This window comes from Macrotis lagotis, chromosome 4 (assembly GCF_037893015.1).
Source record: "Macrotis lagotis isolate mMagLag1 chromosome 4, bilby.v1.9.chrom.fasta, whole genome shotgun sequence".
NCBI lineage: Eukaryota > Metazoa > Chordata > Mammalia > Peramelemorphia > Peramelidae > Macrotis > Macrotis lagotis.
In genome coordinates this window covers 131752839-131766759 of record NC_133661.1, presented here as the reverse complement: position 1 = coordinate 131766759, position 13921 = coordinate 131752839, and the positions used below count along the sequence as shown (strand labels likewise).

The 13921-nt window shown below is 36.6% G+C and overlaps 1 protein-coding gene across 2 annotated transcripts in view; it reads right to left on the bottom strand.

Annotated features, from left to right (window-relative positions):
- SLCO3A1 (solute carrier organic anion transporter family member 3A1) overlaps window positions 1-13921 on the bottom strand; it is a 361805-nt gene that overhangs the window by 26915 nt on the left and 320969 nt on the right. For both annotated transcript variants that reach the window (XM_074234149.1, XM_074234148.1), the window contains exons 5-7: window positions 12206-12370; window positions 7810-8008; window positions 4290-4428 (exon numbers count right to left, since the gene is read on the bottom strand). In XM_074234149.1, coding sequence (XP_074090250.1) covers window positions 4290-4428; window positions 7810-8008; window positions 12206-12370 — 503 coding nt within the window. The remainder of the gene's footprint in view (window positions 1-4289; window positions 4429-7809; window positions 8009-12205; window positions 12371-13921) is intronic.

Below are 13921 nucleotides of genomic sequence, written 5' to 3'. Positions count from 1 at the left end.
AGGGACTTGGGAAATTATTTAACACTCTCTGGGTGCTTCTAAAGATACCCCCAGGTGAATTGTCAGCAAGTCTAATATTGTGGGAAGATTTGATTTAGAGTGCTGAGTATCATATTCATGCCTTATAGCTCTGAGCCTAGTCATGAGACAGAACAAAAAAAAAGATGTACATGTTTAAACATAGTTGGAAAAATTGATGGTTTCAAATGAAATGGTTAAGAAATCAATGAAAGACTAAAGATGAATACTTTGAGAATCATACTCCTATCTCACATTCAGTCATTAAATTAAACAGAAAAATTTTAATTCACAAACACAAAACAATAATAGTAGTTGCAAAGAAATTGGGCTCCATGATAAACTGGGGTTAAAAAACCCAGCAACAAACCCTTTATTCCTTGGAATCTTTTGATTAATTTTCTATGGTTAAATGAAAAAAATCAAACTGCTGTTATTTTGACAGCTCAAATGACAGGAGCAAAATATCATCCAAAAATGATTAAGAAACACTGGTAAATGAAACTACCTTATTTGTGTTTCCTTCCCCACCCCCTCCCTCCACCATCCTGCCATGCACACACACACACACACACACACACACACACACACACACACAAACAATCACACGTGCTCTCAACAATGCTGCACACCTTAATTCCTATTCATTTTACAAATGAAATTGATTTCCAGGTTAAAAAATGAATTTTCTCTGAGGATGAGTTTGTGGGGAAGATATTATATAAACACAACAACATCTTAAAGAAATTTGAAACCAGAGGATTTTCTTTGTAATTTAAAGGTTTGCCTAAATTTTGGGATATTCATTTTCCTGACAATTATTGAGCATAAGAAAAGAAAATGACAATTTTTAAAGCATTTCTGGGTAGTCATTTATTTTTACATGGCATGGAAATCAACCAAACCACCATTTAATTTCTGTTGTTACTTAAGAGTCTTTTGATCTTTTGTGGCTAACCTAATAAATGGTTTCACAATATATATGATATCATTATAATAGACTGGGCTGTTATTGTTTTGTTTTTGTTTTTTACTTTAAAATGTCAACAATTAGCTTTCTGTGCCAGACATTCATAGATTCTTTCAGAATTCATTGTAGTGCCTTTAGAATTCTATTGTCATTTATCATTGTCTTTTTTGCAGCTTAGATTCTCAACTTTTGATTGGCCCAAGTTAGACTGGCATTACTGTGTAAAGCCCTGAAATCTCATCACTAACAGCTAGGTTGGCAACCCATATGCCTCAAGCCAAAGGGGAAATTGAAAAACTGCAGAAAGAAATACTGTCTCTGTCTTCACTTGCAGGGTCACTGATTGAAGAATAATGGCTTAGGGGGAGGGAATGGTGGTGAAGGAGTCTTCCTAAAATGATAATAGAACCTTGACACACCTGTAACACTAATAACCCCAGATTCTGAGAGAGAATTCTGTCTTTGCAAAAAAGAACTGTATCATCTTCAATAGGAGGAGGGAGAAGCTGTTGCTATTAGAAAGGCAAGCAATTACTTTTGGTAGTCACCCTGTTTAGAAATAGGGGGTGGGGAAGAATGGATTCATGAAATCAGCCATGTCCAAATACAGCAGAGGCTAAAAGCATTTTGAGGGCCAGCAGAACTTGGCTTAAGAATATTAACACTGACTTCCGGACAGGCTGGTATCTGGATACCCACAGACATTTAGCCTGGTTTGGACATTTGGTTACAGGTCAGGTGCCAAGGTATTCTACAATGTCTTAATTGTTCTCTTTCTAAAGGATGCTGTAACTTAATAAATTAAATGGCCCAAGTGGCACCATTAAAAAGAGAAAAAAACACACTAAAGAAAACAGATTCCAAACAAGTCCTAACCCATGAGGCGATGTTTTCAGAAATGTAAGCCAAATACCCTGAACTTCATCTTGATTCTCCTATAAACCACTGTGTTGGATTTATGCTACTTTCCTACATACATTTGCTTCTTCTATTTTTTAAGCCAGTTATTCATCACATCAGAAGGATATTTCTTCCAATAGACAGTCAGCAGAGTGCTAACATGCTTACTGCTGGAATAATTACTTCTCAGAGTGAAATGTAAGGAAACAATCTGGACAGTAGATTAATGCCAAAGGAAACAGACAAAAGTAACTTGCTGTTTGTTACATGCAATGAAGAGGGATTAAAAAAATCTTTTATTAAATATAGTACAATCCTGGGAAATTTGGGATGACTAGGAGGAAAAACACATGGAGTCCGAAATAAAGCCCAAACAGAGGGTGTGAGGAAACCAGATTTTCCTAGCTTGTAGAATCAGTCTCAAGCAGTGTTTTTCCCCAGATGATCAAATTTTAGGTGGTTTTTCACCAGTCTCAGTGGGTGAAAATGGTGCCTTTGTGAAGAACTAGAAATCTGATTGTACTTAACAGTGAAATTTGCACATGTCCTAGCTAAATCCGGCTACTTGTTATCACTCAAGTGAGTGGTGCTATTACCCCATAGCCAAACTGGTTATAATCTGAAATCAGAATAGGAGATCTGACAAGACTCTTGTAAGGCATAGGATCTGAATACTGGGCACTCAAGTTCATTGGAGAAGGAGGGTATGTGGATAATTCCTGGAGGTTTTTCTTTGTCTTAAAGATTGAAGTAGTAGGGGAGGATAAAACTAGAGGAAGAGTGAAAATGTCACAATTGCAAATGTTTACTCCCTACAAATTATTTATTATGAGGCTGGTATTCAGGAAGCTCCTCTTATAGCAAGAAACTGGGTCAAAGAAAAGCATCCCAGGGGAGAAGGGGTAGTTTTTCCCTTCCCTCCAGGAAGGTGGTAGTTTCTTCTTCTTTACTGTGTGTTTTTATACTATACTTCCTACCCAGAATAAAACTGTAGTATATTCATTAGAAAATTGAAGGAAAAAAACTGTTTTTTTTGGGGGGGGGTGGAAATAAAAATTTAAACAGTAAGCTGAGGAATAGAAATGTGATGCAGTCTCACGAATCAAGAAGGGCAAAGCAGATCAGGGATAATTGGATTCTGCTTCTTTGCTGTTTCAGCAACTGAAAGCAACCACTGGACCCAGTTAAGCTTTTATTTAATAAGACTTTATGTATATGTAAGATCTGGGGAAGTGCATTTTCTCAGACAATTTTTTGGTCACTGAATTTTCTGAAATAGATACTATTTTAGTCTCAGGACAGTAGCATATATTGATTCAATTTAATCCTTGCAACAGGATAATAACAAAGACTAATTTGCAACAAAACTCTTCAGATATTAAAATGTTAATGAAAATGTTGCCACAGAAAATAATAACTGGTGCTTTCATTCTACCCATTCCCCAAACCCAATCCTTTTTTCCATTCATTTTTATCCACATAGAAAAATTGCTTTATAATCTTATTTGAAAAATAGCTTCCTCCCCACCCAAAATGATTTATCTTACTTTTTGAAAAAATGTTAACAGTAGCAGTAGGCCAAGAATGCAAACATTAAAACAAGGAAAAACTTAATTTTTAGAAAATTAAGATGAATGATCCCTATTTTCTTTGTTTCTGACTAATGGCCACTTGGCATTGCTGCTAGGTTTTGCCTATATCCAAGTGGATAGGTGACAAAGATAGAAGAGGTAGGTGATTCAATAGTTTACGAAAAGAAAGAATAGGTCTCTCTTTCTCCATTTTTATTGTCCTATATCACTCAGTTCAGTCCTTAAATGCTGTCAATGGAAAAGTATGAGGAATACAGAAAACAGGAGACAGAAAGAGGTGGGGAATCCAGGAGCAATTTTTTTTAAAGGATAGTAAGTGAGCACAAAGGATGTTGAAAACATAGGTCAACATTCTTTTGGTATAAAACTTGCTTTGATATATCTTAAATAATATCAATGGACATTGATTCTCTGGTTCACTAAAGTTGATGTCTCATCAAGGGTGACAATTAATGTGGATAGAGAGAACACCCTAATCTACAAAGTCATTAATCTTTACATTACTAAAATGATGTCAATGGGAGTTATTTAGGTATATTTGGGAGACTGATTTGGTCCTATGAAAGTCACTTAGCAAACAAACTTGAGTGACAAGTCTTTCCTCATCTAATAATAGAGTCTACTAATCAAAACAGATATGAAACAGAAAACTTCTAACACAGGAGAGGGGGAAAAAAACTACTGATAACTAGTGATTTTTTATTTCCCATGGCAGTCAACCATCACCTTGGGCATAGGCTGCCAGTTAAGCCACAGCTCTTAATCCATGATCCTTCACCCTATCCAGAGAATAAATAAGTCAGAAATACCGAGCTGTTGCATCCAGCAAAGCAAGCAGACAGGTAAGTTATCCCATCTGCCCCACAGACTGGCGTGAAAGAGTCAGTTTGGCATTCACAGTTATTATTGCAAGGAGAGTTGGGATCCAAGGCTACGCCAAGTGCTGAGCTGTAAGAGAAAATACAAAATAACTCACATTAATAACTCACATTTATGGAACACTTTAATGCTTATAAGACACTTTTCTTACAACAATGAGAAAGTAGATATTACATTCTGGCTCAGAGAAGTTGAGTAATTTACCCAGGATTATGCAATCAATAACTCGAACAAATATCACAAATAGATATAGGCATAATCACTTGTTCGTTGTGTTTTTTCTTTAAATTTCAGCCTAACTACTTTCTTAATTTGACACTACCCAATTTATCCAGTTTAAGATTCCAGTATTCCTCAAATACATAATCTAGTTAGCTTGGTCTCCCATCGTTCTTTGATCATTCCTACTGTGTCTTGATTCATATTATTTTCTTTTTGTTTGGTTGGGTTGTTTTTTTTTTTTTGCAAGGCATTGGGGTTAAGTGACTTGCCCAAATCCACACACCTAAGTAAGTATGAAGTGTATGAATCCAGATTTGAACTCAGGTCCTCCTGACTCCAGGGCTGGTACTCTATCCACTGTGTCACCTAACTGACCCTTCATATTATTTTCTCATGCAGGAAAGCCCTTTTCTTTTTCCATCTATACTCAAATTTTAGCAGTTTAAAATTTATCTCAAAGTCTTACTTTTTCCAAAACATAAGCCTTCCCTAATTAGTTCAAGCTTAACTCATTTTTCTGACTCTGAACTGCTTAAATGTGCACCATACACTTGATTATAAGCAGCCTTGTACTGCTTCATAATGAGTTGATGTATTTTAATTTTGTTTCCCCAAGTGAGACAGTAAGGGCAGAGGCTACTGCATTATACTACAACTATATTCCTCACATTTCCTAGGAAAGTGGCGAACACAAATGAATCTCACTAGTACTTGATGACTGATCAACAATCATCAATTTCTCTGGGTTAAGTGTTATTTTAAGAGACTTTTCATTTTTATTTTTATTAAAACTTTAGAAGGTTGTTGTTTTTCTTTCTACTATTGAAAAACAAATGAGAAGAGATACTGAATTAGAAGGAGGTTATTAAATGTTCCAAGTGGAAAAATCTCTCATCTCATCCTCCCTACTAGATTTCATCTGGAAAAGATTAGGTGGCATTATTCCTTCCTATATGTCAGCTCTTTGAACTGGGTAGGATTTGAGACAGTCAATAATTCAAACTGAAATTCTATGGTTTGATCTGTAAATACTGTTATGCTGTTCTCCCCTCCCCCTCTCCCCGCCTCCAATCTCCCTCCCCTCAAAAAATACCAGCTATAATTCACTTTGCATTCACCACTCAGGAAAGGAGAAAAAGATAGCAACTGTAGGACTTCCATAGAAACAAGTATATATGCCTGTGTCCTGTCTGAATATCTTTTTGGAGTAGCCATTGGCAGGGCAAAAAATGTATCACCTCATAGTCTCACTCCAGGAAAGCCTTCTTTGCTTTTGGGGTTTCATATAAATAACCAAAGAAAGAATCTATTCATTTGGTTTTGTTGAGATAATGGCATAATAAGCTTTTTATATATATGTAGACTTTTATATTTTTCAAGTGTTTTCATGTTCAATATTTTCTTTGATTCTTACAACCATCGTGGATAGTATTTTGAACAGATATGATTATTTCTATTATACAGGTGAATAAACTGAGGTTCAGAAAGATTAGATGACTGGCCCAAGGTCACTAAACTAGTAAGTAATGAACTTGAATTCAAATATTATGATTTCCTGTTCAGCATTCTAAATGTCTAACAACAGAGGAACAGAAAGCCTACTGTACAATAGACTGGGATTCCTTATTTTGGGGTACATTATATTGTGAGCATAAATCAGATAAATACTGAAGTGAGGAAATCAGAAGAAAAAGTAGCAAAAAAAGAGTTCAAACATGATCTTACACTGGATATCTGCTATGAGCAATTGGCTGACAAGAAGAACTTCCTATCTATTGGCTGAAAAATTGCCTGAAGAGACTTGTATTTCTAGTGGAAAGTGAAGAGAGGAGTGGACAGACCTTAAGAAAGTATCATAGCTGAAGGCTTTATCTAAGATTCAAAAGGAGGATGAATGAGATGTCTAAATAGACCCATGTCCCTTTCCTGCTGAGAAGAGGCTTACAGATTTATAGAACACATTACTTTCTTTCTCTCTCCTTCCCCTCTCCAAAGGTTGTTGAAGACATTTGAAAGAGCTGGAGGACAGAGGAATGACCCACCCAACACAACAGAAGCTTAGGTGGCCCTGAAGGTAGTAGTTGGATAGTTGAAGATCAGCTGGAGGGGATAAATGAGGACCAGCAGGAAGTCTTCCTAGAAAAGAGCTGCACAATGACATTGACAGCTCTGTGGCATCAGTGGTGTAATCTGTCCACATATATGTGCTGGCCACCCACAGGCCCCACATGTATACATCCAGTGTATTATCTGGTGTTATGTTTCAATTCTTCCCACTTGTTGGAGAGTGAGTCTCAAGTTAATGTTGGGAATGTTCTGTTGTTAATTTAATACTATTTATTAAATCCTTTACTTGGAGTCAAATATAAGCTGTAGGTGATGAGTTAAGGCAAACATATTAGTAAAGGAATCTTGGAGAAAAACTCTGATCCAGAAAATAACTATATATATATACATATATGTCCTTTTTACAGTGATCAGTCTTAAAAAACTGTCCAAAGATTTAGGATGATGAGACCCAGGTAGATTAAGTGACATGCCCAAGTTCAAACAGACAGCATTAGGAGTATGGATCATTTCTGATATATTTTTTAAAGAATTTGATGCAATCCCATACTGTTGGTTCAGTAACAATAAACTATGAGGTAAGAAAGATATCCTTGGGTACAAAAGACTTACTTGTTCCATGGATCCTTCCTTTGGTTACTTTAGAAGAGATATTGTTGTATAGTGGATAGTCCCTGGGCTTAGAATTAAGAAGAATTAAATTCCAATCTTGTTTCAAATACTAGTTGTTACTAGTAGTGTGATTGGACAAATCAAAGAACCTTTCTTAGCCTCAATTTCCTTCTATGTCAAAGGAGGACAGCAAGACCTAAAGTCCTATGAGGTTCCTTCTGGCTCTAAATCTATGGTCCTATGAAAATATTTGCTCTCTTCTAGCTCCCAAATATTATATAATCATTCCACTCAGGGAAGGAGACACAGCTGCTTCTCTGTTGCTTCAAAGTGCATGCCAAACAACACCCCACTGCTCCTCTTATAATAGCTGGAACTTTTCTGACAACAGCACTCTTCCTTGGTCACCATTAACTTCTATGTGATATTTCTATTGGAAGGTGAGCACCTTGAGGAGCCCATTATTAGTGTTTATTTGATGTTTTTTCATTTATTTCTTCAAACCTTCACTTATTCTTTCATATCTGTTCAATTTCTTCTAGTACTTACTCGTTTCCATAGGGAACAGTAACCCCAGCCACAGGACCTGTGTCACACCCCAAGAAGAGGAAGGAAACATAACAAGCTGTTGACACCAGGTTAACTAGCATGGCCATCCGAATGGCTCCCAGAGCTGACAGGCTGAGCTTCTTTACAAGAAGACCTCCTAGGAATATACCCAGACATGCACATGGGATAGCAGTCATCCCTAGAATAGAGGGAAGAACATGTTAGAGATAGAAATGGAGTAAGTTTAGAAGAGCCAGTACTAGGAATATAAACACTCAAACTGAAAATATATCCATATAAAAACCAATAAGCAATCAATAATCATTTCAGTGACAGATCTTGTATCATCTTAACTAAGAGCTTCATGCTTATGTGGAACTGTGAAGAAAATGGGAGATTACATGGCAAATGAATGTTGAGCAACTATATGAACTTTAAAAATAATTATTAGTGGAAGGACAAGAATATATCACAGGGTGACAAAGTATCTTACTATATAGATCATGGGATCATAGATTGAGTTGAAGGGACCTTGGAAGCCATCAAGCCTAACTCCCTTCTTTTACAGATGAGGATAAGGAAAATAAGATACAGAGATGTTAAGTGATAAAGCCAGGATTAAATATCTAGGATGTATCTCATATGGGATTTAAACTTAGAACCAATGTTCTACCCACTCTGTCATGTTGCTTCATGTATGGGGGCCGTTTGGAATTTGTTATCTCTCTTCTAATATAGCGGGAAGAATGACTTTTCAGTTTCCTGTACAGCCTAAGGTACCACCCACAAAAAGAGTGGTTTATACCATTTGACAGCCTTGCCAAGATGATAGACAATTTAACAGTTTGTAGAGTTTTTTTTAAAAAATCAGCTCTTCCTTAAGGTGAAATAAAAAAAAGTGGTTCATGTATCATAGCCACCTATTTGCTCCTGGTAAATTATTTTTTATAAGGCAGTAGCATTTGGGATGGCAGCATGGTACAAGGCAGGTTTGGGGTCAAGATTTGAATGTAAAGCCTAGTTTTGTCATTTACCACCTGGGTGACCTTGATCAAATCATATGACCCTTCTGGACTTTGATTTCCTTATCTATAAAAAAATGAAGACAGTGAACCAGATGACCTCAGTAGTCTTTTCCAACCCTAAAGTTATGATTTTACAAACATGGTTCTACTGATTTTTATTTGATTATGTTTTGTATTGCATCACCTTGTTTTTACATGAAAGTCTTCTAAAGATTATCAATGTTGCTTAGTGACAATTTTTAACCTAGGCATCCCTAGGCTCATTTTTGCATTAATTAGCTGATATATGTACTAAAGAAACATATGTGTATATATATGTGTGTATGTATGTATAATACTCCTCAATATCAAATCAAACAGAACACAAGTAGGAGTGCAGAAATCATATAATACTGGGTAATATTATGATAATTAATTTTTGGACTACTTGTGTGTGATATGACCAAGATTCGTATAGGATGGGCATCCATGGATGGGGAGTACCTATACTGTTGGGAACCCAGAATGTTAGAATCATTTTATTGACAAATATTTGATATTTGCAGACTTTCCATTATTTAGGACTATTTATATAATAATTTTCACCAGAATTTATTAATATAGATTTGGTGAGCTGACTGTGCTTGCATGAGTGAGAGATACTTTTAAGATCAGAACTGAGATATGTTTATCTTCCTTTCAATAATACCTAACACAGCAGCCAAGGCCCTCTGGGCACTTAGAAGGAGATATTATTTAGTGACTCTGCCAATACCACTCAACATCCTCTTCCCTCTGAGCTACAATAAACAATTACTCCCTCTCCTTGATGCATATTTCTCCTTAATACTTGTGGACAGTTATCATAACTTTCCTCCTAACTTTCTCCTCATTAAGTTAACCTATGCAGATTTAGTGCTTTTAATCTTCGCTCATAAATCAGTTCTGCCAGGCCCTTAATCATTTTTGTTGTTATGCTCTGAACTCTGTCCAATTTGTTGATGGCTCTGTGGTATTGCCCAGAACTGGGCACTGGTGCTTTGGGAAGATTGAATAGGTTGTCTCCCAGGTCCATGAGAACCATGAATAGAATATATTCCCTTTGTAGTTTCTTCTTATACTTATGATTCCCTTTCTTTGTACTCATAACCATTGCCAGCCTACTCTGGTCCCCTTTCTCTTGTAGGTTTTTAAAAATCTAGATGGCATAAAGCCACTAAGTTGATCAGAGTAAAAATAAATTCTAAGGATCGCTTAAAAGGCAGTTACATTCTTGGACTGCTGAAAGAATTAAGATTCTTGGAATACCTCCTATGCGTTAAAATAACTAGCTTTTATAGTGTTCTGATTGTTGAACCTATAGTAGGAAGAACGGGTATTACATAGGCTCAAGCACTTGAGATTCTTGTTTTGACCTTTTCTCCAGGATTCTATTGATTGATTTGGTAATAGAAGAGCAGGGACCTATTGTGAAGCTACATACAGCCTGAAGTGGAAGTGCCTCTTTCAAAGCAGGAAGAATTCAAAGAATGGAAGAGAAGGGATCAGGAGGTGATATACTTTTTCTTTCTCTGTGCCTCCAGGCTCAAGTCTAACAGTGTCAAGATATAGTGTTAGAAAACTCAACATTAAAGGAAGAAGCACATTCCACTTTCTCAGACAGGTAGAAAAGAGCTGTGTTTTGTGATTGCCTCTTTGAAGTGAGAGTCTCTTTAATTTGCCTTTGGTTCCCAAAGCATGAGGTTTATCAACATTCTGTACAATGCCCTTAGATTTTATTTTGGTTTACTGTGGTATAAATTGTGGAAGAAAAGAAAATGAATTGTATTGAGAGTTGTGTCAAAATACTTTCTTAAAAATAGACAGGAATATTAAATCCTGACCTTTTTCCTAAATATCTTTAGTCTTGCTCCTTACTAGTCATCAATTTTATATCACACTTTTTATCATGAACTACCCTAACCAGGTTGGTTTTCTCATTGTCCTCCATACATGTTTCTTCCTGCCTTTGAGATTTTCACATTTCTTGGTAGGTGTATCTAACTGAGTTGCCCCTACCCTTCAACTCTGCCTATCCAAATTTGTCCTTGTCTTCAAGATCTATATGAAGTCCCACTTTCTCTGAAATCTTCCATGACAGTACTAGTTCACACTGCTCTCTACTGTTCCTTAAACTCTTGTTCCCAGTATATATACCATATTTTTTATGTTCTTGATTATTCACTATCCTATAAGGCTAAGGATATGGATTGGGACTAGACATATGGTTTTGTGGATATAGGGGACTCCTAGATGACTTACGTCCCTTGACCAATATATGTAGGCACCTTGACCTATGTAAGTCCCTTGACTAATATATGTAGGCACCTTCTTGACAACTTATAGCCTTAGAGAGAAGCCTAGAACAGAGTGTCAGAGACAGAGAGCATGGGCCTCATAAAGCCACAACACTCCAGATTAATATGCAAATGGGAAATATTTGATAAAATGAATAAACATATAATAAATAAATAAATGTATATATATATATATATATATATATAAAATATTACATTTAAAAACTAAATCAATAGACAGACTAAAGGGATCATAGATCAGTGGTCTCATCAATAGTTGAATTTGCTACTATTTTCCTTGAGCATTGAGAAAGTAAGTTACTTTTCCAGGGTAAAAATGACAGTATGGATTAGAAGGAATATTTAAATTACTTTTTCCTGGTTTCAGACCAGTTTTCTGCCTGCTATCCCACAGATGAAGGAAGGTGGTACAGTGAATAGGTACTTAAGCCTGATGTCTTGAAGAGCTGAGTTCAAATGTAGCCTCAAAATCTTACTAGTTGGTTGATCCTAGGCAAATTTCTTAACTTCTGTTTGCCTCAGTTTCTTCATCTATAAAATTGTGATAAGAATGTCACCTCCCTCCTAGGTTTATGGTGAGGATCATATGAGCTAACAATTATAAAGTGCTTAATACTGTGTCCTGTCCATGGCAGATACTATATGCCTATTAGTTATTATTATTATGCTAAGCTCTAACTGTTTCAGGTACATGTCTTATCTCAAGAATAAGCTTTTGAAACTCTTTAAAGGGACAGGAATGTAAGCTCTTTGAGGACAGGGACTGTTTTCATTTTTATTCTTATATTTCCATGTCCTATAAAGTCCTTAAAGGCACTTAAAATATTTATTGAATTAAATTGCATCTTACATTATGTACAATCTCCCTTGCCTTTGATATTGAACAAAGTGCTGAAAGCACAGTAGATATTGTTTTAATCTTATTGGATAGAATTGCCAAAGAATTCTCTTCCTCATGCTTCCTAAGGCTCTTTCTGCTTGGAGGACTAAATGAGTGGTCATTTTGGCTTTAGAATGGGAGCATCAGTCACTCACCTAGCAGCTGGTTGGCTGATGAAGTTGTGAGGTTGAACTGCTGTTCCAAGTACTTTCCCAGGAATGCAGCAAAGCCAGCGACCACTGCAATCTCCATACAGGCTGCGAGGACGATGCAGGTGAACACGGGGTTAGACAATAGATGCTTTGTCACTTTAGGAATCACTGCAAGGAATATCAGAACACAGAGTAAACATCAGCCAACTAGCCCAGATCTATTTTTTTAATCATGCTTCTTATTCTTATCATGGCTTACTGTCAGTGACTAATATCTCATGTGGATCTTGGATCTGATTCACGCCAACCCTATGTGAAAAACACATAAAAAAACCAACATGCCATTTTTCCCCCTGAGCTCCCATGTGGTCAGGATGGGAGTTTATTTGTCAGTCAACTAGGAGATCAATTAAATGTTATTAAAATGGGAGAAAAATGTGTGGTTTTTTGACACACTATCCTGGGATATGTAGTTGGGTTTTTGAGGTCTTAAGACATCAAGGAATCCTTTGGGTGGAAGCAAGTGATGGGGCAACCAAAAAATTAGTAGATTCATCAAACTGCCTTTCAAAACCCAAGGGAGAAGAAACTGTATTTTTAAGTTCTCTTCCTTCCTTTTTTTCTTTGGGGGGCTTTTGTGGACAATAGGATTAAGTGACTTGCCCAAAGTCACACAACTAGTACATATCAAGTTTCTGAGGCTGAATTTGAACTCAAGTTCTCTTAACTCCAGGGCTGCTGCCTGATCCATTGCACTATCTAGCTTCCCCCAAATAATCTGATATTGGGGAAGACATCAGTGGCTAGGCTCTCCAATGAAATACTGCCAAATTATTCATAGCAGAGCACTTCTGGACCTAGAAGACAGTGATTGGTAAGAGCTACCCTGTCCAGCCGACAGAAGGGGAGTGAGAAGAAAACCTGTGACTCCTGAAATCTCTCTCTGAAGCCCTCCCCTTTCACCTGTCCCTAAGTGTATCTGAGGGTCAGGTCAAGTGGTAGGATGGAAAGAACTCTATTCTGAGTCCAAATACCCTGACATGAGTCTAGACACTTCCAAACACTAGCAATATGACTATGGGAAAATCTTTTAACCTCTCTGAGCCTCAATTTCCTTATTTGGAAAAAATGAGTTTAAAAATACATAATCTATCTAGTCTTGGTTATTGAGACTTGAAGAGCTATACTAATGCAAACTCTTGTTATTTCTTAATCACTTGCCAGCTATTTCTGGATATAAGAAAGAAAAAAAGAGAAGATTGTTGTCTTTCTGATCGCAAGGCACAATCATCTGAATACATTCACTCCATGGTTGCAAAACTGTCTTTCCAGGATGGAATTCACTTTTAGAAATATCCAAAGGTAATTTGGAGACAGAATCTGGTAAAATAAGGTAGCTAATAAAGTAGCATTACCAATTTGGCTAAGCATCAGATGTGACCATGAGGTGATAGATTGCAATAGAAAGGAAGCTCGACTGGGAGGTAGAATGCCTATTTTGTCAATACCAAGCTAAACGACCCTTGCCAGATCACCAGATCTCTCTCTTTCAGTTGTTCTGCTTGACCCTGGGGAGAAGAACTAGGAGTAATGAATGCAAGTTATAGAGAGGCATATTTTGACTTAAAATTAGGGGAAAATTTCCTAATAATAAGAATTGTCAGAGATAATGGAATGAACTGCTTTAGGAGTTGCCTTTTGCTGGAGATATTCAAGTCA